Source organism: Xyrauchen texanus, chromosome 7, assembly GCF_025860055.1.
Source record: "Xyrauchen texanus isolate HMW12.3.18 chromosome 7, RBS_HiC_50CHRs, whole genome shotgun sequence".
Taxonomy (NCBI): domain Eukaryota; kingdom Metazoa; phylum Chordata; class Actinopteri; order Cypriniformes; family Catostomidae; genus Xyrauchen; species Xyrauchen texanus.
This window is the reverse complement of record NC_068282.1, coordinates 8,467,707-8,495,128: the sequence shown is the minus strand read 5'-3', so window position 1 is coordinate 8,495,128 and position 27,422 is coordinate 8,467,707. Positions and strand designations below refer to the sequence as shown.

Sequence of the window (27,422 nt, the reverse complement as noted above, 5' to 3'; positions counted from 1 at the left end):
TTTCTCTACTTTTGAGGCATAAGCAATTAGGAAATAACACGTATTACCCAGGAAAAAAAATACAAAATTTTACACATTGATTTGACGGAAATATAGGCACATAATCTCTATAGGTATCATCTAACAGTTTTCATTAAATTTGAAATCAACTTGACTATCAGTGAAAAGTGTCTCTCCTTTTCCGTTATTCCTCATATGTAACGCCCACGACATTTAGAAAGTGTCACAAAAACTTTGTCTAATCATAAAACGTAATTTACAAACATGACATCCAAATGTGAAACTGCGGGAGAACATTACACTAAATGAGAAAAATATTTACGGAGCGAGAAGTAGTAAATATAGTTTAGTCCTAAATACATTTCCAGCTGACTTTCGTTTATCACTTAGTGTTGTAGTTTGTTGACGTACCGTTTTTAGACCAGATAGAAGTGAACAGTTTCGATTCAAAAGTAGACCACATCCTAAACACACTTCACTTAATGATAGAACAATGTCCTCTATCAGAGCATCATACGAAGTAGGAGTTAGCTTCCTTGAGTTTTTGGGGGAGAGGATATCGAAAACGGACAAAAACGAGCTTCGGGAGATTTACAACTTAGAGTTTAAAAGGTTTGAATCAGTGACTAATGTAGTAATATATGGTTATTGGCTGGCTGGCTGTTCATTTCACGCGATTCAGTTGTTAAGTTTCGATTTATTTGTCTCTTAAAGTAAATAGTATGTTATTTGTACCAAAACTATACGGACTATTATGGTAGAAAAATCCTTTATGATTAGGATGATACTAATATTCACATATATCGTTCATTTATTAAGGATTAAGATGATACTCATATTGACATATATCGTTCATTTATTAAATATATCTCTTGTATTTTCTTTCATGTCTTAAATGTGTTAATGTTGAAGTGTATGTTCAAACAAGGTCACCTCAAGTGAAAAGTTGCTGAGGTGTGTGAAAGAGTCTCTTGCACTGATGTTTTTAAGTTGACGTGTGCTTACCATGAACTAGAACATGTGTCCAGAATGTGTGAATTCACCAGCTGTATGTTTGATGTATGTTTGATGTATGTTCTTTCATGTATGATGCATGTTTTTTAAAAATAGTGAGATGGGGAATTTTCCACCAATATTTACCTAAAGTGAGAACTAAAACATATTGGTGGAAAGGGACAAGGGTAAATATCCCATTGGACAGAGATAACAGGTAAAAAGATAACAAAAGGTGTATATAACTGAGAACTTAGGAGGATAGAGTCAGGACAGACAGCTGGCTGAACTCATGTTTGTTGGTCTTCAATAAACTACAACTTTGGCATCTGGAACTCAAGACTCTGAGAGTTTTCTTCAACTTAGAGAGATTCACCACGATATTCCACGACACTATGCAGACACTTTGTATGTAAACTGCTATTTTACTTGTCTGTATGGTGTCTTTTCTAAAAATAATTAATCAATATTCTGTGTAAACAAACAAAGGTAACCAATATGATGTTATTATACTGTAAAAGAAGGCAGAGGTGTATTTGGTCACTATGTGTAGAAAAGTCCCTTACATAAAGTGTGACAGCACAATCTATGGAAAGTAGACATCTGTAGCTCTATATTCAAAGGAGGAAAGATAGGCGAAGGACTTTCCACCAATAGTTAAAAAGTAGAAGGCCTGAAAGACAATGGTGGCGATAATGGAATGCTTACTCTGGGCCCATTGGTCAGAGATAGTGGACATGAGAGATTGAGGGGTCCAAAAGAGATAACTAAAAGGTATATAAATGAGAACTTGGAATTGTGTATTCAGAACGGACAGCTGACCATCTCAAGTTTGTTGGTGACACAATAAACTTCAACTTTGGCATCTGGAACCCTGGACTATTGAGAGTTTTCTTGCATCTTAGAGAGATTCTTCAAAGAATTTCCACGACATCTGTGTCTTGTTATTCTTGTCTGTATATTGTAGAAATGCTATCTTCACATTCTTGGCAATATTTGCAAGTTATTGTGTGTTAAATATCTCTCTCTTTTTTTTTTCAGGGATGGAAGCAAAGAACCTTCATTTTCCAGTGTGATCAATGCTTTAAAAGTCTTTAACATAGCCAGCATAACGCCTGGGAAAGTTATGTTTCATGGCAAACCAAAGGTGAGGTCAAGTATTTAACTTTTGTTTTATTGAACAAGTATTGGCATATCATATTTGTGCCATTTCTCTCCTGCTCATCATAATTCTCATCTACTGTCAGGTGCGAATATACTACACACAACAGAACACCAGCACAGCGTCCCCAGACTCTTCACCAGCCCCAGCATCCTCTTCTTCTTGTCCTCCGACCACTAACCCCATCCTTACCCCAAAGAGAAAACTCGCTTCAGAAATCCTCAGCAAACTCAGAGTGAAACGGTGAGGGTAGTAGTAACTGACAGATAATTTTTGGGATATTTGTGGCTTTTAGTCCATATCTATTAGCTTTAACTCCATCTCCACAGTTTTCCTGAGCAACCTCTAATGATGATTCTAATTTATTCTAAATGCCTGTTTTGTATTTCTGGTCTCGAAACATATCTTATCTCTGACCTTCACTTCATGTCATCTACACCCTCATGTGAGGCACTGTCTATAAAAAAATGGTCTTCTCAACTCTGTAAAGTTTCTCAATTTTTTTTTTCTTTGGTAGTTTTTACAAATGTAATAGCTTAAACATTACATTACCAAGAAAATACTAAGACAATATGCAGATGCATGTGAAAACACTTCGAATCGTGGAACACCTCTGCGTTCGGGAAAAAGTTGGATATGATGGTGTTCTCCTGAATGAACATTTAGCAGGTATACACATTTAAAATAGTCTTTCTCATCAGCAAATCTGGATAAAAATTATTTGTGACTCATCTTGCATTCAGGAGCATGTACACATTTTTGTCCCATGAAGTGTCGCTTTTATTCCACCTGACAATTTTAGAAATAGGGATCGAGCCCTTTGATATATTCGATATATATATATATATATATATATATATATATATATATACTGTATATATCCACCTACAAATGGCTTACTTCTAGTTGTCTCTTCAAATGAAGTTGGGAGAGGAGTAAGTATGTTAAAAAAAAATTATGATATTGTGGTCACATGATTTGGGTTGTTTATTGATACATTTTTGAAGAGCTTCTCTTCTCAAAGGTACATGTTCCTTTTATAATTCATGTGTCTCTCTTTTAGAGCTGAACTCATCAAAGACAAAGGAGGTGTTGAAATAACCTCTGACCCTAAGGGCACCAAAGGGAAGGTTACGTTCAGTATCGAGGAGCTTGGGAAGCTGTTTGTGGTGAAGTTTTATATCGTAAATAAGGGCCAGAGATGCATCAACTTCAGCTACTACACAGCTCTGCACGGGATGCGCTGCTTCACTCTAGTGGATGAGAAGAGAGTAAAGCGTGTTTGCCCTCTTCTCCTGTGTCCAGGTGAGGAGAACCCAGAGACCATCAAATTCATAGACCCATAACATTTGTGCAAAACATAAATATCTTAACATCCTGACAGTAATCATGATCTTAAAACAACAGTTTTTAAAATTAGATTGTTATCCGGCAAGCCAGATTGCCAAATAAATGGCATATAAAATTCACTTTTAATATTTATTTTGTACTACTAGGTGAGCGTTATGTTGTTGAGGTGCATTACAAAGTCCATCATCATGGACACTTTCCAGCCACCATGTACTTTGAGTTCTGCCCGGTGTCGGAGCCCCCAGAAACGGCTAAACCATTCTGCATCGTCCAAGAACTGGAGGCTGTCGTTCAGACCCAACTAGCTGCACAGCTTGGACCAGTGAGCCAATACAACCCCAAACAGAACAGACGACTCCGACCTAAGAACAGGAATGTTGAAGAAGGTGTACCACCTGAGAGGTTACATCACTATCTATCCATCTGTCTGTCTGTCTCAGTATCATCCATCTATCTACCTAACTGGTTGTCTGTCTGTCCATCCATCCCTCCATCCATCGTGTCTGTCTGTCTCTTTATCCATCCATCCCACAATTTTGCTCATGGAATAAATTATTAACTGAAACCTTTTGTTTTTGAAAGATGCTACATCTGCCTGTACAGATTTTTAAATGGTTTATAAGTCTGTGTTGTAGACTTATTGGAAGCTCACTGCCTAAAATGTGAAGACGATTCAGTTTTGTTGACTTGTTCCTCTTTTTTTCTTTTTTTTTAGTTTTTTCACACACGCTCTGAAGTCTGTGGTAAAGCTGAAGGAGTTCAAGTACCCAGCATACTTGAAGGAGTTGGCCAGACAAAAATTGGAGGACTCTGAAGGCCTATCCCCCTCAGTAAGACAGCAACTTCCCAGATTGAGGCAAGCATGCATGGACCTCTTTTAGAACAAATTAAATAGTTGTGAAAGTTGGTAACACTTTACAATAAGGTACTATTCTTACTGAACTAGGGATCAAAAACATAGATCAATGCTTTTTTACATGTATTTTTTTTTTTTTTATTAAGGTTGAAAAAATATTATTTGTGTTAATTTTATGATAAAGGATTGTAACACATTCAAAAACATTTTCATTCAAACACAAATTAATTAAATGTATAAATGAACTTGTGCACATCACAGCATTTTCCATTCTCCTCTACATATTCTACTCCTTTGTGTGTGTATGTATGTATTGATCATTTATGTCTGTATGTTCTCAGGCGAGTATTGGAGGCTCAGCTGTGTATGAAGAACTACACAGAGCGCTTCCACATCCTCCTACACCTGGAGGAGATTCAGATGGAGGTGGACATCAAGAAGTATGACCTCCATGGCCAGATCATGACCCGTGACAAATCCAACAAAAAGCTACTCATTCTCAAAGTGAATGACATGCATTTGTTACCTTATTACTGCTGTAACATAATCAAGACAGGTTGAATACTTCATATTTAAATTGTCTGATTGCTCCATCTCCTCCCTCTCTCTTTTTTAACTCAGGTACCTGGTGTTGCAGAGAACAGACCGTCTGTATTGAGAGGAGATCTTCTGAGTGTCTGTGTGTCTGCGGACAAGGACCACCCTATCACTGTCTACAAAGGCTACGTCCATCGAGTTGAGCTTGAGAGAGTTAAACTCGGCTTCGCCACTAAGTAAGAGAGGAACTTGCAATCAAAAAACTTTCAAATTCTTAAGAATACAATGTTAACATGACATTTTAATATTAACAGAAAGCAACTACATTGTTAAAACAAATAAATAGAAATTGTAACTACCTTATGCTAACAAATAAATGTTGTTCGTCAACACTGTACAGCATACAGAACAGATTACAACAAAAACAAAAATTAAAGAGATTTATACAATAAATACAAAATATACATTATTTTATACTCCATATACCCATATGTTATATTGAATGATATATTACATTTGTTACAAATAATAAATAAATAACACAAACATATTTCAAATATATTTACTTAATTTACTTCAATAATTAATAAAGAAAAAGCACCAGCATGGAAACCACTGCACAACACAAAGAATACTTAGAGTACATATATGCATATGTAGTATATGACACACACACCAAAGTAACACCATCATACCTCAGGGCAGGATCGAACCAGGATCTTCCCTTTTGACATTTAATGCCTCTCACCACTGCTCCAATCAGCAGCTGGGCCAAGCGGGAATCTAACCCAGGACACTTGAAACTATAAAACAGTGCTTTAACACACTGAGCCACACAAGTGAACTATAGGTGGCTTGTCTCAAACTGCTTAAGTATCATCGGGACATGATGTCAGTGATGCATACCAATTTCCTTTTAAATCTGTATTTAAAATTTTTTTTTAATTTAAGTCAATATGGTGGAGAAGAATTATGGCTGATATGGGGAAAAACTGGTATCGTTGAAATCCGCATGACCTAAGGCAGAGATGGCCAAACTAGGACCTTTGATTTGGCCCGCCTTGAAGTATATGACAAGTTCTTTTTTTTTATTTTTATAATTGCTATTGACGCTGCTTTTCATTGCATTAATTTACCATATTGCAGAGTAATGTATTTGTAAATGTTTTGTATAATGAAATCATAAAGGAGGGGAACCAGGGCAACCTTTTTATATAATTATTATATAATAATATTTTTAATATAATGCAGAGCCTGAAATTTGGCTAATGATTCCCGCAATATCCACATTCAAAATGCGGGAAATTCCTGCACACTTTTATTCACTTTACAGTGCGGATGCGAATTAGTAAAACAATAGATGTAGATGAACAAATCAAATCAGTATCAAACTGTAATTCCAGAAGCTGCGCAAATAAATCTGCTCTGTCTTTCACTTTCTCTCTCGTGCAGCTGTCAGCAGTGTCAGAAGTGTGAGCGTGCAAAGTGATAAAGTGCTTTGTCGCACAGTTACTGAACTTAAGGTGTTACAGATGTATACACCTTTCTAAACCTGTTAATTTGACAAGAAAATTGCTTATACCAGGTCTCTGTAAGCAAGTGGCATGTTAAAACGTCTCGTAACGTACGTAACCTTGGTTACCTGAGACAAAGGGAGCGAGGTATTACATAGCTATGCATATGGATAGCAACACACCATGTGAGAAATATATCATATAAGAGATACCTAACTTAAAGGTATTCATCATGTAAGAAATACATCATGTATTTTAATGAGACACACCATATATTTTAAAGATATAGTCAGCATATAACTAATTAAAAGAAACACATCATGCCTTCAAAGAAATACACCATAAATTCCAAACATGAATTGTCGACTGATAGTGAATGTAGGCCACAGACCCGTTTTATTGAGGTCTGAGCCATTTGTAGTGTGGTCTTAATGGAGAGCATGTGCCATTCAACAGAGTCTAAAGGCTCGAAGGGGGGCCCTGTGAGAGCTTTTAGGATTAAAGTTATGTTCCAAGTTGGGACTGTAGCTGGCCAAGGTGGGTTTAATTGTCTTGCTCCTTTTAAGGATGTTTATGATCAAATCATGCTTGCCTATAGAAGCGCGAGCTTCATGTGCGTGATGCGCAGATATAGTTGCCACGTACACTAAGTATTGATGTGGGGGATGTCCTGTATCTATTCGCTCTTGAAGAAATATTAGAATTTCATGTATGGGGCAGTTTACTGGGTCCTTGCCATGTAAGAGACACCAATCGGTGAACACCTTCCATTTTAGTGTGTAGAGGCATGTCATGGACGGTGCTCTGGCCTGTAAAATGGTGTTCATGACTGAACGCATCAGTTCTGGTGCATATAGTGTGCCCGTTCAGGGGCCACACATGCAGGTTCCACAGCTGGGGCTAGGGATGCCAGATTGTGATTTGTGCCTGAGAGATGAGAGTCCTCTTCAGTTGTATTTCCCATGGTGAGCTGTACAGCATCTCCATCATGTCTGGAAACAATGGCTGGTTGGGCCATCCCGGCGTAACTAATAGAACCGTTCCCTTGTCCTCTCGGACTTTGCATATGATAGAGTGAATAAGGCATACTTAAATGCATATTTGTTTTTTGCCGGCCTCAGCAGGGCTTGGGACTTCGAATACCAGAGGGGACAGTGGGCATTCTCCACTGAGGCAAATGGATCGATTTCTGCTTTGCCAAATATTTCCCATTTCCTCAGTATAGTTTGAGTCTCCATTCACCCGGTATCATCCCTTGGCATGACAGTAGGCCCGCACCGTAATTCAGGCGGCCTGGAACATATGTCGCTCTCAGGGAGAGGAGATGATGCTTGCTCCATAGGAGGCAACGCGTCAGTCTCAACAGTGGTGGTTAATGAATTCCGCATTTGCTGTTTATTTATGCCACAAATGTCATGTTGTCTGAGCGAACCAGGACATGGCAGCTCCTTATTTCTGAATGAAAAGCCTTTAAGGCTAGAAATACAGCCGATAGCTCTAGGCGGTTGATGTGCCACGCCCTCCTCCTCAGGTGCCAAAAGTCGGGCGTCCATTGCACACTGCCCCCCCAACCTATGTCGGAAGCATCCATGGTCACCACTTTCCGCCTGACACCTTGGGACTTCGAGTACCAGAGGGGACAGTGGGTATTCTCCACTGAGGCAAATAGATTTCTGTATTGCCAAATATATCCCAAACCCTCAATACAGTTTGAGGGTGAAGTTTCCTGAATTCTGATTTGCCGGTTTGTATATGCCACAATTGCCATGTTGTCTGAGCAAACCAGGACATGACAGTTTGCTATTTCTGACTGAAAAGCCTTTAAGGCTAGAAATACAGCCGATAGCTTTTGGCGCTGCGTGACAACTTGCCCCAGCGTGACACCTTGCTGTTAAAACGCAGGAGCTGTCCATGGTGCCAAAGCAGCTATACAGTGAAGGGATATAGTGATGTGCATGTGCCCTTGGGGCCAAGCACTTCGTGGCACACGGCGCTTCAGCCAGCACTGAAGAAGTCTCATGTGTAAGAGACCTTAATGTAATTGATGCGCCACCATAAATTCCAATGATTTCTGAAACAACATCAGTTGAACTGTTCTCCCCAGTTTGAACTGAGATAGACACTGTAGAATGGCTGAAGCAGTAAGTCTCTGTGCTGGCATAACAAAGCCTCTGATTGTGTCAGTAACAGCCAATCGTCGAGGTAGTTCAAGATGCGTACGCCTCTGTCTCAGAGGGATGAGTATCTCATTGATGCACTTTGTGAATGTGCGAGGAGCCAGAGATAGTCTGAACGGCAGGACTTTGCATTGATACGGTGTTCCCTAGAATGCGAATCTCAAAAACATACTGTGATGTTGTACAATTTGGATATGAAAGGACGCCTCCTTCAGATCTATCGACGCAAACCAATCGTGTGGGCGTACATGCGATAAGATCCATTTCTGAGTAATAATTTTTAATGGCACTTTATTAGTGTGCAATTTAAATGTCTCAGATCCAGGATTGACCAAAGTCTGCTGTCTTTCTTTGGAACAAGAAAATAATGGCTGTAAAAACCTTTTTATGCTTGAAAATATGGCACAATCTCTATTGCGTTTTTTATGATGAGACTGTATTTCGGCTTGTAACACTGGCGCGTCTTCATGCGAAACCATGGAAGACAGAATGCCATTGAAATGTGGTGGCCGGCATGCAAATTGGATCGTATAACCATCGTTTTTGCACCCATTTTGAAATATCCGTTAGGGCTCGCCATGCATCCGTGTAATGGGACAGAGAGCAATTTGGTTTGCTCACTGTATGATTTAATGTGCTGCTCACTATAGGAAAGCAGTTGCACATAATGTGTGTGCTTTGAAGAGTGAAAAGGGCTGTTTATTGAGAATGTGTGAGCATGTCGTGCATTTGCAATGAATGCTGTATTCTTTTTTGCACTAATTGTATTTTTTATTGCATTTATTTGAGTGCAAGACAAAGAAACAACATTTTGAATAATATTGTGAACAATAATATTCCTTTCCCAACAAACAAAAGTGGGTAGATGGGAAACAGTGTTTTGTGTCTCCAATCAAGCCTTTTTTGGAGCAGACCCGGAGGGAACCGCAGGCTCTGCTTTCTGCTTCAAAGGGTTGTGCCCATCAGGAACGCTTTTGCTGTGCGTGCTGATACACAGGTGCCGGTGAGGCAGCAGGTATGGGGCTTTTAGTCAGGCACTGGCGAACCGGCTGTGATATACACCGTTTGGGCATTAAATGTCTCATAGCCTGTGACTGCTGCTGAGTCACGTCATAATGCTCAGTAAACTTATTCACAGAGCTGCCAAAGTGGCCGGCTGGAGACACTGGAGCATACAACAGAGTGGCTTTTTCCTGATCAGCCATATATATCGATCCAGAACTGCTAGGTTGTCCACGGACTTGCCGACGGCCTGCGCAGTGACTTTCGTGGCATGCAGTACTAATTCTGTAGTGGTACAGAGTTCTTTGAATGTCTATGGATCGAAGCTGTGCTCTTCCATTTGCCTGAGGAGCTTTGCTTGAAATACCTGGAGCACCACAATTGCATGGTGTGCTAATCAAGATTGCCCTGCCACTGAGTAAGCTTTTCCCGCCAGTGCGGATGTTTGTCGACACCATTTGGAAGGATGTATGGGGCGTGATTTCCACAGCCTGTTACTCGCTGGACAGAGGTGTGCCGCTAATGCCTCCACCACAAGGGGAAATTTTGCATAACCGTTTTCTTCCCCGTGATCCACATTACAGAGGATGGCGTTACTGGACTTGGATAGTTCTTTATGAACTTCGGGAAGAGTGAGTGTAGATTTGCGTGACGCTGCTATATACGGCGTCCGGACTGCTGGAACTATTCATCGAGTCGAGACTGTTCAGGTTCCTCTGGAGGAGACCACTCAAGGTGAAGCTCTTCGGCCGCCCTTGTAAGGACATGGAGCATCTCCCTGTCAGTGGCACGTGCACATTCCTCGCCCTCGCTGGGGGAGGGATGGCAGCATCATCCTCTGACCACTCACCTGATGCAGCGAAAGACATGATGACATCGTCATTATTATCCTCAGCGTCAGAACCGCTGCACGTGACGAGGCTGCCTGCTCTTTCAGAAGGCTGGAGCTCATCTTGCACATAGCTGTATCGGAAAACATGCGCTTTGGAGAGATTGAGGGGCTTACGGGGCATGTGCCGCCATAAGGACCACCTCAAAGTCATCTTGCTCAACCTCACCGTGCCTCCTCGAGTGAATCATTGGGTATCACAGAAGAGCTGGAGGGAGGGCGCCTGAGGCTGACTCTGCGTGGGTGCGGCCCAGACAGTAAACGCAGCTCTCAAGCTGATCTGATGGCGGGATGTGCCGCACAAGGAACACTTATGGAACGACATCTTTAAAAAGAAGGGAACATGTAAGTGACTCTTTTAGATATATAAATATATAAATGTATATATATTTATATCACACAGTATAGTTTACACAATATACAGTTGCTTTGTAAGGATACACAAACCCTGCCGAAGCACTGTGGGGAAATCAGGATGCTGAGGCCCGTTCACCAGCAATCAGCGGTCAATCGGTGAGGCAGTGTGATGTTCGCCGGAACACTGCAGGGGAGCGGAATGTTTTCCCACGAAGATTCCGCCTGCTGACATGTGTATATTGAAGGCGAAGGTAGAGGGCTTCTAGACAAAAGATAGTCGCTGTCTTGAAGAAAGAAATTCTGAGGAAATGGTGTTTGTGCGCCAGTTTTTATAGCTGACAGTTTCGCGCCAAAACAGGTGGGGCTCAAACACCCAATATTAGAATATTGACGTTATTGTAGAGAGGTTTCAGTTAGGTCATGTAAGAAAGCACTCCCATATGTGTAGCTATGCAATGTCAAGTGTACTCCATCTTAAGGGAGCTATATTGTTCCTGTTTATAATCAACGCATATTGCATGGGCCTTTCATATCTTGGTGCTCCCTCATTATTCATAATGCAGCACATTTGCAAGAAAGGCAGAAATATCTAAAATTATTTGTATAATGTTCCAGCTGCATGGGGAAGAGAGACACGTCTCATTTTTATGTCTAGTCCCATCCATGGAGGCTCTGGGGAAAAAATCCCAACCTGATATCGTTTCAAATATATTCATTGCGTTCTTCGTTTGAATTTTCGCTAAACATTATTAATATTTTTTGTTTCGTGCCGTCCATTGTGCAGCTGTTGCTGAGTCAGTGGAGGACGCACTCACTATAAACGTGCACAGATGAGTCACATCAGTGCAAACATCAGTTCAGTGTCATGTTCACGCGCTAAATATTATCCAATGCTACAATGTAGTTAATAATAATATTAACAAAAATAAAATCTGGATGTGTTAAATGGCCTTGATGTTAAATAAAACTTTATTAATGATACAATAATAATTTTATAGAACATTAACCACTTTTGGTGTATGAATAATTTCTCTGAAATTAAAAGTAAAAGTAAAAGAACACTCCCTATATGAGTCATGTAAGGGGGGAAATCCACTCCACACCAGACCCAACCAGAATTTGTTATAATGCAATGTTCTCTTTTGGCTCAATCAATTTAGATTTTTGGCCCTTTATAGGAAAAAGTTTGGCCACCTCTGACCTAAGGAATGATGTGAGACACCAACCCCATGATTTTAGGACATACGGTTAAAAAGTTACAGGCAAAGAAATCAAAGGTGGCACAGTTGCGAACCTCTGCATGTGCCCGCAGACCATGGTCCTCATGAGGCATCCCAAGTTTTGTTTAGATTGGTCACAGCATTGCCAGGATACAGCCTCAAATTGTTTTTCACTGCCACCTTGTTAACTATGTCTATGCATAACTTTTCAACAAAGTCATATATCAAAATTCTGTATCATGCATTATTAGCGGCTTGGTCTGGAGATTAATTTGTGTGCATATTAGGCCAAGTTTGAAGGAGCAGTAGTGAAAAAATTATGAATTACATAATCCAAGATGGCAGCGACTGTAATGGGCAGAGAATCATCAGGAGGAGAGTAATCAGACAAAACAAGAATTGTGTTTGTAGGACAAACACTTTAAAAGATACACACAAAAGGAAAGTGCATTTTAGACGTGGTGGTGGCACTACAGAATATGTCCTAGATACTCCAAATTTGGAATGGGTGCTATTCATGACCCCTATCAGTGCGCCAAATTTCATAATTTTCCTATAAACGGTTCATAGGGCTGCCATAGACTCCCAGCCAGAATAATAATAATAATAATACTAATGGATTAATACTAATTGCACCCTCAGTGCTTTGCCCCTAATAATTACAATCATAATAACAACAACAATAAAATATAAATATTTTTCTTTTAATTGAATCCTATCTGAAATGTAAAAATTATGGTTCCTCTGTTCTGTTTTTATAGTCTTCTCCAGAGGTTTCTCAGTAACATGAAGTTTGATGTGGAGTTCAACATCAATCGCTTACCCATAAAGCTTCAGCTCAGAGCGGTGGAGCTTGCCGTCCAGCACAAACTGGGAGATGTGCTGTTTCCCTCTGATAATGGCAAAAGAAACTATACATTACCACACCTAAGGTCAGCATGCACACTCAGACACACTGTTACACCTCTGTCCTTTGTGGACAGATACAGTATGAACACACACGCACAGACATGTGTTATGAATTTCCTCAGTAATTTCCCATTCATCTCCACTCTATCACTAATAAAGATGCAAAAACCCCATTAAATCTTACTGCGTTTTTCCTACAGCATGTTTAATAAGGATTTAGAGAAGAACCCTGAGCAGAAGGCTGCAGTTCAGCACATTGTGTCGGGCACATCCAAACCAGCACCATACCTAATCTTTGGACCTCCTGGGACAGGCAAAACTGTCACACTGGTGGAAGCCATAAAGCAGGTAAATATATTCAGGATGATCAGTTTATTCCTGTGTTTATTGCAAGGTTAAACCCTTGTGACTTATGTCTGTGTGTTGGTTTGTGTGTATTAGGTGAATAAGTCTGTTGCCAATGCCCACATCCTGGCCTGTGCTCCCTCGAACAGTGCTTGTGATCTGTTGTGTGAGAGGTTATTAGGATACGTGGATGCCCATCGCCTGTATCGTCTCTATGCTCCCAGTAGAGACCCTCTTACTGTACCACAGAAACTGCTGGTAAGACATTATCTTTGGACTGTTCTAAATGTTTCTAGAATGGAATATGTGGACTGAACACACATTATTTGATTGGACTGCCAAAGTTGAAGCTGTTTTAACACAAAATATGATTGAAATGCATTATAAGGCTATTTATTTTCTGAGATAATGGTAACTGGAGGCTACTTCCCAAATTAACCTCACATTACGGAAGTAAAATAGGTTACAGATGCATTTTCCACTTGACTTTAAAATAAATATATCTCTGACACACATACAGTCAAATAAACATAAAAGAGCCAAAGTATTTCAGATTGTTTATTCCCTATAGGAACACAGTAACTGGAATGAGGCTCAGGACAGCTTTCTCCTCCTGTCCAGAGAAGCAATGATGAAATACACAGTCATCGTGGTTACCTTGATCACTGCTGGAAGGTACAGTGATGTCATTTCTAACTTATTTACCTCCTGAATCATGGTTCACTACAATCCTACTTTTGTAATAGGCACTATTGTAATGGTCCTGTCATATTATTTGTCAAGTTACTTTGTACTGCTCTACAACAGCTTCTGTGCTTCTGGCTATAAATCTTTGTGTGTTTTCTTCAGGCTTGTGTCAGCAGGCTTCGCTAAGGGTCACTTCACACACATCTTTATAGATGAGGCTGGACAAGCTGTGGAGCCTGAGTGTATCATCGGGATTGCAGGTAAATGAGGGTTTGGGGCCAGTGAGGATAGGAGAATGAGAACATTAATTAAACCAAGAGATTGCTTCTTTATACATTTCCCTCTCTCTTCTCCAGGGTTGCTCAACCCTGTGAAGGGCCAGCTGGTTCTGGCCGGAGACCCACAGCAGCTGGGCCCCGTCCTGAGATCTCCATTAGCACAGCAACATGGACTGGGTACTCAGATGTTTCACAACAGCATTTCTTTTCTTTTTATTTTTTTTATTTTTATGAATTTCCTTGTATTTTATTTTGAAATACCGTATTACCTGCTAGAAAGACCAGCATACTTCATAACCAGCATATGTTGTGTTGTGGATGCTGGTCTTCAGCATGGGATGATGGTGTGCATGTGTAGGCTTCTTAAATAGCTTAATCAGAAAGAATTCATTTGTATGTTATACTGGAAAACAGTATTGCTATATCAGAACCAAACCAGCATTATCCTACATAAACAAGCCAAGACCAGCATGGAAATACTGGTACTGGTACGTACTACTACGCATTACGTACTGGTCTAAGCTAGTCTTTTTAACAGTGTTGTGCTCCTTTCAACCGGAACTAAACCCTAGAACAAACCTTAAAGTGTTGGAGTTAAACTACAGTGTTCCACCGTTTTTGACCAATTTTCAATGACCTTTCCAATCATTTGGGATTGCTGTTTATGGATTTTTAAAAATAATTTTTATTTAGACCAATTCATTCATTAATTATTCATACAGATTTGTGTATCGATTTGACCTACAGTATTCATTGACCCAAAAGAACGATTCGCTCACAAATCAGAAATCTCTATGGTTTGCAAACATTAGGGCAGGGGAAAAAATATGGCTTTTTTTATTAATGGATATCTATTCTTAAACCCCAAGATCGATTTTTGACTCTATGTGGAAGTCTTCACACAATGGGAGGAAATCACTCGCAAATGTGACCAAATTTCGCACTGTGACTAAAATGTCTATGATTAGCCACTGGCTGGTAAATGTTCAGATTTCTCTCGCCAGTAAAATAGTGTAAACTAGTGGGGAAGAAGATCAGCAAGATACTTTCACTGCATTTTGAGAGTAAATCTTGGTTTGGCTTGTTCCAATAAGTATCCAAAGACAAGATCCACATTCAACCATTTTTCATTGAATAATATCTGTTTTAACACCTTTTCTCTTCTTTACAGTCAGTTGTTGATAAAATGCTTTTTTTATTTTTATTTTATTCTAATCACACATAGCACAGATGAGGTAAAGCCATTCGAGTCCTCTCTAGTTAATATGCGTACATTTATAGACAATCTTTTCAGAACAGACAGTTTTCATAAAGAGACGGTATTGGCTTTTAGCACATTTTTAACAAATCAGTGTAAATACTTGTAAGTAGTACAAATTATGCATGTAAGCAATAAACATGTTACAAAATATATAATATATGCAATATAATATCATATTTATTGATAGAATACATAGAATTTTTCATTTCTAAAAAGCTAAAATGTGACCAACAATGATGAAAATCTAATAAAATATAATTAGTAAACTTTATATTTTCATAATGTACCTAGTTATAAGCTCCTCAGTATAATTAACAGCATTAGCTGGGAGAGAATATGTAAGCAAAATTGACATTACTGGAATTACTGAAGTATACCCATGTGTATTGGTATCAAAATCTGAATCTAATTAAATCGAGGGCTTGTGAATCAAATCAGGAAATCTATATCAATACCCAGCCCTAGCGAATATGTTGTACTCTGCACAAGAGCAAAATCTAGCTGGAGAGATATTTTAAGTTGAGGAAAACTAGAAAAATTTATATTCACTGGACATTTCCATGACTTTTTATCGATTTCTAAGACTTCTAGATTCAAAGACTATTTTTCCAGGCCTAGAAATCCAAATTTTTAAATTCTATGATTGACTACCACATAGAAATGTCTGGATCAAGACTATTTTGTTTAGAACCATTAGGATGTTTGCATTGTGACATTTATCTGGCAGTTGAGTACAAATGTATCCCTCTTGTTTATTTTATTATTATAAACTCAGCAAAAAAGAAACAACCTCTCACATTCAACTGCTTTTATTTTCAGCAAACTTAACATGTGTAAATATTTGTATGAACATAAAAAGATTCAATAACTGAGACATAAACTGAACAAGTTTCACAGACGTGTGACTAACAAAAATGGAATAATGTGTCCCTGAACAAAAAGGGATAGTCAGTATCTGGTGTGGCCACCAGCTGCATTAAGTACTGCAGTGCTCAATGGGATTGAGATCCGGGCTCTTTGCTGGCCATGGCAGAACACTGACATTCCTGTCTTGCAGGAAATCATGCACAAAATGAGCAGTATGGCTAGTGGCATTGTCATGCTGGAGGGTCATGTTAGGATGGGCCTGCAGGAAGTGTACCACATGAGGGAGGAGGATGTCTTCCCTGTAATGCACAGTGTTGAGATTGCTTGCAATGACAACAAGCTCAGTCCAATGATGCTGTGACACACCGCCCCAGACCATGACAGACCCTCCACCTCCAAATCGATCCCACTCCAGAGTACAGGCTTCGGTGTAATGCTCATTCCTTTGACGATAAACGTGAGTCTGACCATTACCCCTGGTGAGACAAAACCGTGACTCGTCAGTCCTTTTTGCCAGTCCTTTCTTGTCCAGTGACACAGGTGTTCATTAATTGTTAATGGCTAATTTAACAAGCATGAAAAACATAGTTTAAACTCTTTACAATAAAGATCTGTCAAGTTATTTGGATTTTTACAAGATTATCTTTAAAATACAGTGTCCTGAAAAAGGGACGTTTCGTTTTTTTTGCTGAGTTTCTTTTAGCGGTCTAATATAACCCAGTTTATATGCAGTTTTGTGAGATTCACCCATTTAGATGTTCTTTGCTTTACTTCGTTTTGCTTTGATTCAGGATATTCACTCCTAGAGAGGCTTATGAAACAGAACGCTCTCTATCAGAAGATCCAGGATGGTCACCTTAAATATGACCGTCGCTTCGTCACCAAGCTTCTACGCAACTACAGGTGCTGGTCTTGTCACCAATCATTTCCAGATGTTAAAGTTGCTTTGCAATCACTTACAGTCCAGTTCTACTCTCTCTCATCTCCACACCCCATCCAAGGTCTCACCCCTCCATTCTTAAGATCCCCAATGAGCTTTTCTATGAGAATGAGCTGCAAGTGTTTGCTAATCAGATGGAACGTGAGGCATTCTGTTGCTGGGAGCATCTTCCTAAGAAGGTACCATACCTGCTTCTTACATGTACATGGTGCTCTACATACCACTGCTGTGTCCTTTAACAAGTCAGTCTGCACAAAATATACTGAACACACTTTAAAGTGGCTAAACCAGTGTTATCTGGTGTTAGTATTGTTAACAAGAGTTAACTATGCTTTTGTGCATTATCGGTGCATACATCTGAATATGTGTCACTATTCAGATTAGTTTCTGTTTGTTTCTCTGATGAACAGGGATTTCCTGTTTTATTTCATGGAGTGATGGGGAAGGATGAAAGAGAGGCCAACAGTCCATCATTCTTCAACGTGACTGAGATTGAGGTCATCGTCAGCTACTTGAACAAACTCATGCAAACGCAGGGAAAGAAGGGGCTTCCCAAACTCATCGCCAATGACATTGGCATTATCGCTCCTTACAGGAAGCAGGCAAGAATACACATTTGTACAACAAATGCATATAATAATTGACATTTACTCACCCTCATGCCATCCCAGAAGTGTATGACTTTCTTCAGCAGAACACAAGCGAAGATTTTTGGAAGAATATCTCAGCTCTGTAGGTCCATGTGAATGGGTGCCAAATTTTTGAAGCTCCAAAAAACACACATAGCCATCATAAAATTAATCCATACAACTCCAGTGGATGAATTTATGTCTTCTGAAGCGAAACACTAGGTGTGTAAAACTGGAAGCACAGTGTTGTTTACAACAGATGAGCATAGATATTCATACATAGATGCCTCATTCAGCTGGTTTGGATATGTCAACTGCGTTACCATCTTGGAACAGTAAACAAGGAGAGATGTTTGAATACAAGTGAAAAGAGGAGATGCCTCAGACTGAGCTCTTTACTCAGACTGCTGCATATACTGTTTTTGTGTGGAAACGGCTACGCGCTCCATAGGAACAGCTTATAATATGGTACCTACGTATCAAAATCTGTGCAGAGGAGACTTACGTGCTTATGTCACGAGAGAGGCAGTTTGAACTCCACCCTTGTCAACAAGCTGGCCAAAAGCGGAGTTGTATGGATTACTTTTATGATGGCTGTATGTGCTTTTTGGAGCTTCAAAAATTCACTTGAATTTTATGGACCTACAGAGCTGAAATATTCTTCCAAAAATCTTTGTTTGTGTTCATCAGAAGAAAGAATATGCAGCTGAAATAGCCTGAGGGTGAGTAAATGATGAGAGAATTTTCATTTTTGGGTGAACTATTCCTTTAAGTCTTCTTTCCCAAATGTACCTTTCAATAAAAATGGGAAAAGGCTAAAGAAAGTAAAGAAGTAAAACAAAAATTAGACCCAGGTTTAAATTAAATCCTAACTTGAGATTGTATTTTTTTCCACAGGTGGAGAAGGTTCAGAAAGCTCTGAACACTGTGGCAGAATTGAGCAAGTGGAAAGACATCAAGGTTGGCATGTGATTTTTTTCCCCCCCTTCAAATAACGCTGAGCTCAAGATAAGTCATGAGATTAATCATTTGCTGTTTCATTATTTTGTTCTTGTAGGTGGGGTCAGTTGAAGAGTTCCAGGGTCAGGAGAGGAAAGTCATCATTGTGTCCACCGTCCGCAGCAGCATCAACTATGTCAAGATGGACCAAGAATTCAACATTGGCTTCCTTTCAAATGAGAAGGTATACTTTATCATCGATCTTAGTGAATTAGTTTTGCACTGTAATACCACTTTTACTTAAGTAAAGGAGTTAATCAAATTAAATGTATGGTTGAATAAAAGCTATGGGTCGGCGTTTATGGAATTGGATAATAGATTTGTTTTAGCTGCAGGACTAAAGCTAATCCTCAGAGACAAATGAAGTAGTGCTCATTAGACATCTTAGATTAGATTAATCATACAATCTTGTAATAACCTCTTCTGTTGCCCACAGAGGTTTAATGTGGCCATGACTAGAGCAAAAGCCCTGCTCATTGTGGTGGGAAACCCAGTCATACTAAGCAAGGACCCTACTTGGCAGAGGTAAGACTTTAGGGTTAACTATACTTGTGTTAAACGTACGTCATTATTTACTCAACCTCATGTCACTCCAAACCTGTATGCAATTACAAACAATGGGCATTAGAGGTTTAAATCTTCCAAAAGTATGCAATACAGAAAAATAGTATATAATTTAACAGATACATGAATAATTATGCACAAGTCTAAAACTTGCTTTATACTTTGGGCTACAGTGTTTTTTTTTGTTGGGTACAACACAAACAAAAGAGTCAAATCAACAGAAAAGATTTGAGAACAAAAAGTTTATTGCTACTCTTGGAATCAAATTGAAACCATTACTGGAACAGTTCTGGTTTATTTCAGTAAACAAAAATGTTTTCACACCTTGTTGTTTGTGATGGAACAACAGAGGGTTTGTGAGTTTGTGGCAATAGCAAATCCAATTGTTTAAAATGTAGCATCAGAAATGGTTTAAAATGAAAACCGTCAAACCAGGAAACATAAAATATACACTGTAAATGTGTAAAAAAAAAAAAGAAAAGAAAAAAAAAAAAAGCTTGACACATTTCAATTTCATATCAAAAATTCCATTCAATTGAATTGAGTAATCTTTAATAAAATAAATGTTAAAAAATAATTATAAAATTAAATTTAATGTAATTTTGTTATGAAATTTAAATGCGTAAATCTTAAATTTAGGCTAAAATATTTTTTTTGAGTGCAAGATTCACTCTTTTCTTTCCATGATCTTTCTAGGCATTTGTGATTATTGGATAGAGATTTTTTTAAATAATTTTGATTCAAACCTATTTGCTAATTAATCATTTAGACCAATTCAGGAACTATTGCAGCTAATTTATTAAAAGGAACTGATTTAGAAGAACGATTCACTGACATTATTTTACTGTACACAATAGCAATATCTTATAATAATTTTAAAGCAAAGAAAAACTAGAAAAAAATATATTCACTATAGAAATTTCCATTACATTTCCTGCCTGAAAAAAATACAATTGTAGAATTCCCTGTTTTTCATGACTGTGGGAACCCTGAAACTCATTTATTAAAATGTAATAATAAGTAAAATAATTTATAATAGACATTTCCATATCTAACATAATCCTGTATTTCATGAGTGAATATGCAAGTATACTGTGAAATTCAATTCAATAAATGATATTTATTGTAAATTTAACATAACCCTAACTTACTATACAATCTTAGGGGGTACCTCAAGTACAGCTGACAAAAATGTTTGGGAACCCATGCCCAAACCAAAAATGTATTCTTTACCATGATTTATTTGTGTCTCAGGTTTATCCGTTACTGTGAACATGAGCAGGGCTGCACTGGTTTTGCCTGCAAAGATGCTGAAGGGGAAGAGGATGTGGTCAATCGTCTGGCAACTTTATCAATCACTTCAGATGGTATGCAGCCTTACACAATACATGCATATCGCAAGTGTAAATATGGAATGTGCTCACTTGACTTGTGTGTGTTTCTGAATAGATATGGATGAGAGCCCTCTACAGCAGAATGTGCACCCAGAGTCTAGAGGTGAACAATGAGTACCAGACTATAAACAATCAGACATTCCACATACTTAAAGAAATCTTTCACCCAAAAATAAAAATCTGTCATCCTTTGCTCACCGTCATGTTGTTCCAGACCGGTATGACTTTCTTGGAACACAGATGGATCCATTCACTGCACCATTCAAATTATGCAATGAATGTGAATAAAGACTGCAGCTAACATTCTGCCGAACATCTCATATGGGTTTGAAACAACACAAGGGAGTAAATGATGACAGAAGTTTCATTAATGTTACAATGGGAAATAATTTTATTTTCTAGGAAAGTTACAGTATTGACATTAAATGAAGATTCATCTTAATACTGCCTAGCCAGCAGCAAGGACATAAAACGCAGCTATACAAGATTCATCTTAACATATATATAGCAGCAAGTCAAAAATGCAAATAACATTCAATTCATAATTCAATCAGTCAATGTAAATACTACTGCTTTTGGAGAGATTTTATCACTTTAAACCATTAAAATAACTCGAAGTCATCCAGATCATCCATATTCCTATGGATTTTGGCATTCATATCTGACACCGCTACTGCAGAACTGTCACTTTCTGCCACCAGTTAGGCTCCGCCCACAAAAACCATCAAAGCTGTTTACAAACACAAAATAGGTCCTTTTCAGATTAGTTACAGTGCCGAACATCTCCCATATACCTTGTGGAAAAACTCAAGGCATACAAATCTCTTGATGCATATAATTTTGTACTTTGCGGTCATTTCCAGCACATTGAATACCGAGATTTGTCTAATAATTTTCGTGTATTACGGACATACTTGCATGGCTGGGTTAGTATTAACTGTTTTTATTGTAATACTGCTGCTGCCTACTACTATCTAGTCTATGTAAAATGTTATTTCTAGATATAGGACAAAATATTATTTAATGCTGTAACTATAGGGCTAATACAGTATGCCCTCTATGAACTGCATACGTGAATATTATCTAGAGCTATTGTTTACATCAAATTCATGCTCTAATAACAGGCTAATCATCGCAGGTTAGGGTCATGCAGCCGCAATGCTTTTTAAGGTTGAGCTTTATGTCAGGATGGGAAGGACAGACACAGCAAGCACATCAGGGACCTGCTTGTGGAAAGACATATCCAGGAGAGAGGTTAAGCCAGCACCCGTGAGTCAGATCAGTTTCAGCAAGCCAAAGAGAATAGCTAGCCAACTCAAAGTCATTCCTGAGAAAATTGGCAGGCTTAATGTGAAGGGCATGAACATCAATTGATTTAATATTTATCAAGTTCATTTTCAGTCATATTTGTCATTAATGTAAATGGATAGCTAATAGTAAGGGACAAAGTAAGTCTTGAGAGGAAATGAATGTGCAGTTTCAAAATTAACTTACAAATTAGACATATAACTGCTATAACTAAACCTAATGACCATCGTTTGTTACATTATAGAGCTCACCGATAATGACCTAAGGGAGAACAGAAGCATTGCACCTTATGCAGCTATTCCCACCAGTATGGACGTCAGTGACCAAGATTCTGCATCTGAATCGGACATTGAAACAAACCTACCTGAGCCACTTAGTTCTGTATATGACAAACCGTTAAGGGGCCTCCCACCACAGGTACTAAAGGAGAAGAGTCTTGAGATATATCAGAGACTTAAAAATAAGCTTACTTTAGATCAATGTGAAACTCTCGAGCGTACTACCAGGGAGCAATCAAAATGCACGGCCTGGCACACACACAGAGAAGGCAGAATAACAAGCACAAACTTCCACCTTTGGTGCAAAGATGCAGAGCCTAAAGACAATGACATTATAAACATCATGCATTACAATAAGACAGAGGGTCCACAAGTACAGGCTGTATTCTGGGGGAGAGAAATGGAGGATACAGCAAGAAAATGCTACATTGAACAAATGAGTAAAGGTCATGTGAATTTCTCTGCTAGGCTCTCTGGTCTTGTTGTTCACCCAGACAACTTACACCTTGGTGCATCACCTGATGGGATTGTGAGCTGTTCATGTTGTGGGAAGGGAACACTGGAGATTAAGTGCCCATATAGAGAGGGCCTGACCAGCTTGGAGATTGAAGACCCACAGTTCTGCCTTGACACAACATGGCAGCTGAAGAGGAACCACCGTTACTATTACCAAGTCCAGCTGCAGATTTTTGTGTGCGATGTCCATTACAGTGACTTTGTAGTTTGGACCAAACAGGTCATGGTCATCAATCGTATTGTGAGAGACGAAGACTTGCTGCTGAGAGCCTTGCCTAAGGCTGAACGTCTCTTCCTCGACCATATTCTACCAGAGCTGATGACCCGGAGCATGGATCCCTGCCTTATTGATGAACACACAATGTACTGTCCAGACTGCAACAGGCCAGATTATGTCATGATGATTCGCTGTGCCAAGTGCAGAAGTCGTTTCCACTACAAGTGTGTTCAGATCAAAAGATGGTCACCTAAGTGGCTTTGCAAACAGTGCAAGACCTAAAATGCAATAACCAAAAAAAAAAAAAACAACATGGACAAAATATAAATGTTCATGTACATTGTTCCTTTACAATCTGCAACTTAATTTCTCATTTTATCATCTTATCTGTGCACATTTGCTCTAGTGTGTGTTTCACAAGTATTTGATGTTGCTCCTAACATCTATGGATTTTGGTCAATAAATTCAAATTTTTTAAAAACAAAATGCTTCTAGTTAATAGAGAATGTCCAATATACTTAATATGAACTTAGTCAATTTTCACCCCAAATGTTGTATTGATTTGATAAAAGGGCTAGTAAAAGCTGAAAAACTGATTTCTGTAAATTTTTAATGTTTCATAATTTTGTGACTACTCACAAAACTGCATGTGAAGTAATTAAATTCATTATTAAAAAATAAAAAAACACTTTCAATACACCCGTGTGAACTTTTATTCTTAGTGTTAAAATGTGCATTTATCACACCATTACATACACAGTGGACTTGCATCGAAAACAGTAAAACAGGTTCAACTATTACAGCAATGTAATGAGACCAGACACAAGTATAAAAAAAAATTATTTAATTTTATTCAAAAAGTAGAACTTTAATATATTCTAGATTCATTACACAAAGTGAAATATTTTAAGCCTTTTTGTGTTTTAATCTTGATGATTACAGTTTACAGCTCATAGAATTCAAAAATTCAGTACCTCAAAATATTAGAATAAAGAATTTATAATACAGAAATGTCGACCTTCTGAAAATTATGTTAATATATGTACTCAATACTTGGTCGGGGCTCCTTTTGCATGAATTACTGCAAATAATTATTGCTCATTGGTCCAAAGTCCTCTTTTCAGATGAAAGTACATTTTGCATTTTATTTGGAAATCAAGGACCCAGAGTCTGGAGGAAGAGTGGAGAGGCACAGAATCCAATTTGCTTGAAGTCCAGTGTGAAGTTTCCAGTCAGTGATGATTTGGGGTGCCATGTCATCTGCTGGTGTTTTCTCAAGTCGAGCGTCAACGCAGCCATCTACAAGGAGATTTTAAATATGTAAATGTACAAAATGTACCATGCGTAGCACCATCTTAGTTAAGCAGTTTGCTTCTTTTTCACATTGTGAATGATTAGCTGCCTTGTTAGTGTGTCTATCACTTAGGCACTACACTTCAGCAAAGATTTGTTAATGCCCTGCACACTATCACCATATCATCCAGGATGTCTACCTGAATAAGTGGAATTACAGATGTTAAAAGTTTGAATGTCCGTCCATTGACCAATGACTCTTTCTACATGTATTCTTAAATTTGATAGTCTTCTTGATGTGTCAACTTCATGAGCAGAGAGCCGTTTCTTTCCTTTTGTGAAATGTGGGATATGAAGGGTGGCTCCATATGCTGCAAAGTCCTCCCTAATCAAAAATCCTAAACATTTATCCACATCAGCCAAAATGTCATCCTTTGGCTCCAGCAATTCGAAGAATCCTGATTTTGATGTTATTTCTTTGTCAGAAACGCGGCCACCCCAACTTGGTGACAAAAAAAGAAATCGCTCCTGCTGGTGTTACCTCAACTAAGTATTTAACCATATGGTGATGCTTATAATTTGCCCATGTCTGTGCACGAGCAGTCAGATTACTAGGTCTATCAATAAAAACCTCACTGCGGTCAATGATACACTGACATTGCCTATATTTCTGTTTAAAACATGTCTGTGCCATTATAGGGAGCAAGTTTCTTAAAATAATGGCAATGATAGTATCTGTTACATTAAACCTGAAGGCACTGTTGTTATTACTCACACCCAAGCGCAGTTTCATTAACAGAACTAACAGGTGATCTTACAGGCTCAAAGTTCCATGCATCATTGCTAAACTGACTTTCAATTTAGATAGCAACGACTCAAATATGATAGTGGTTATACCAGTAAAGAAAAGGAACTTTTCAGCTTTGTTTCTGATTGAGCTGAAAGAGAACCTCCTGCTACTAAGTGCCTCTTCAGCTGCTCATTCTCCTCTTTGATTGACACTCTGTTAGAAGCTGTTCATGCTGGACTTTAAGTTCACTTTAGATGGCTTGAGGGATCCTGGCATCTTCATCTAAGAGAATGATAGTATGTATGATGAGAAAACTTCATACCTTTACTGAAATGGATTCATCATACTTCAAATATGAATTAATAATTTACAGCATTTTGAAAACTAAGGTCTTCATCCAGTGCAACACTGATTTAAATATACAGATGTGGATAAATGTTAGACCAGTGGACTAACAACAAATTGTTTGCATAGGTTGTTATGGAATTATGCGTGACTCCACATGGTCACAAAAGGAGTTCTGGGTTAACAAGCATATGTGAAACTCTTACTAGTACAAAGCTCCTCTTGACAGTGGAGGACCCTTGATCTGCAGTGAGAGAGCTTGATGTGTCAGCCAGTGAGGACTTGCTGATAGCTTAATCCCTCTTTCTCATCCTATTGAACCTATAACCAAAACAATAATGAAATATTAGTTAAGATATAATTTTACCTTTAGAAATGTTGGTAGTATATCAAACCAAGGGAGTAGATTACCTTTCCATTTTGTTTGGAGCTTCCATACACTGATTCTGCTTTGAATAAGTAAACAATGAGGGAACAAAGTCTGGACTTTCTGGATCCATGGATGCCTCTCATGTAACACATCCTCAGTCATTACGTTGTAACGTCAATAATATTATGTGGTCCCAAGCTTAGCTAAATTTGTGCTCATTCGTAGATTATCACAGATATAATATTGCTGGATGCCCCATTAATTCATTAAACGCTCGCATAAATATTCAGTGATGTTATAGCTAAACTGTCTATGATCAATTTGGTTTGTTTGCATGCTTCTTATGCTTACACTCTGATGTTGCTTAAGTTGGTCTATGGCGTTTAATATTATGAAATAGCCAACTGAGAATGCCAGCATTGTGGATGCTGCTTTTACTAGTTTATTGTTATTATCTACATCACTGATTTAGCCTTTGTGTACGTTTTAAACCGCGGAGACCTGGAAACCTTACCTGATATGACATGAGCGCTGCAGAGACGAGAATTCCGGATTATTTCATCTGTCCGTTTAATGGCTCAAAAAACCATGTTGACGTTATTCAATAAAAAATAAGATATGAATACTTTTTTGTATTCCTATTGTAACACCAAACGGCACAACAAGACATTTGTTCCTTATTCCGTCGATGTCGCCTGTTTTCCTCGAGTTTTTTCCCGCTGTTTTTTGCCTCAACAATGCGCGCGCAACTGCAGTGACGTAGGCGTGCCGTCTACTCCAAAATGGTTGCGATAACATTATTAATTTCTTTCTGTAGATGCTGCCGTAAATATATATTTTACAGGTGATGTCTTCCATTGAATGGGCTACATATTTCAATGAATTCCAAAACAAATATAATAAACATTACGAATCAATTATTACTAAGGCGATAACACAGCTCGCATATAAATGGGTCATATATCATGCATTTCATTATTGATCAGTTTTATTTGTTTACTTTCAACTGAATTGAACCTGGTTAGATTTCAAATGCTTCTTAGCAATGTATTGAAAAAGTATTAGTTTCCTTATCAAACCTTGGCAAGATTTTCTAAATTGTTATTAAAAATACAAAACAAAACTGTTTTCATCATTAGTTATTATTACAAGTGTACATTTTGGCATTATCTTTCACTTTTGAGGTTTGATTTTCCAGATAAACCTTTTATGTTAAGATAAATTTTTATTTTGTAAATATGGTGCAACATTTAAATGTATTTATTAATTTATTATTATTATTTAAGTTTGTCTTGTCTGAAACTTGCAGAAATGTTATGATCAAATCCCTTGAAGAGAAAAATGTATGACTGTATAAAAAAAAAGGGAGGGGGCA

At 38.3% G+C, this 27,422-nt stretch overlaps 1 protein-coding gene and 1 long non-coding RNA gene across 2 annotated transcripts; one reads left to right on the top strand and one right to left on the bottom strand.

Annotated features, from left to right (window-relative positions):
- The first annotated feature begins 470 nt into the window (after nucleotides 1–470).
- Nucleotides 471–23,930, top strand: LOC127646165 (putative helicase mov-10-B.1). Its single transcript, XM_052129640.1, has 23 exons — nucleotides 471–612; nucleotides 2,035–2,140; nucleotides 2,241–2,398; nucleotides 3,219–3,460; nucleotides 3,652–3,907; nucleotides 4,221–4,361; nucleotides 4,703–4,865; nucleotides 4,983–5,134; nucleotides 12,819–12,989; nucleotides 13,167–13,314; nucleotides 13,408–13,569; nucleotides 13,883–13,986; nucleotides 14,161–14,258; nucleotides 14,355–14,453; nucleotides 17,196–17,307; nucleotides 17,406–17,523; nucleotides 17,755–17,946; nucleotides 18,871–18,933; nucleotides 19,031–19,156; nucleotides 19,409–19,497; nucleotides 20,791–20,903; nucleotides 20,986–21,033; nucleotides 22,483–23,930. Exons 1-23 carry the CDS (start codon nucleotides 494–496, stop codon nucleotides 23,529–23,531), a joined length of 4,029 nt encoding a protein of 1,342 aa, XP_051985600.1. The 5' UTR covers nucleotides 471–493; the 3' UTR covers nucleotides 23,532–23,930.
- A 24-nt stretch (nucleotides 23,931–23,954) lies between these two features.
- On the bottom strand, nucleotides 23,955–26,894 carry LOC127646164 (uncharacterized). Its single transcript, XR_007970894.1, has 3 exons — nucleotides 25,884–26,894; nucleotides 25,440–25,614; nucleotides 23,955–24,548 (listed from the first exon to the last, which is right to left on the bottom strand). It is a non-coding gene; the product is annotated as an uncharacterized LOC127646164 (long non-coding RNA).
- Between the last annotated feature and the right edge of the window lie 528 nt (nucleotides 26,895–27,422).

Bases quoted from the DNA above. Each gene is read 5' to 3' on its own strand.
- LOC127646165 (XM_052129640.1), top strand. From the start codon at position 494: ATGTCCTCTATCAGAGCATCATACGAAGTAGGAGTTAGCTTCCTTGAG. The intron at 4,866-4,982 runs GTGAATGACATG...TTTTTAACTCAG, and splicing joins AAAAGCTACTCATTCTCAAA to GTACCTGGTGTTGCAGAGAA. The intron at 20,904-20,985 runs GTATGCAGCCTT...GTTTCTGAATAG, and splicing joins TTTATCAATCACTTCAGATG to ATATGGATGAGAGCCCTCTA.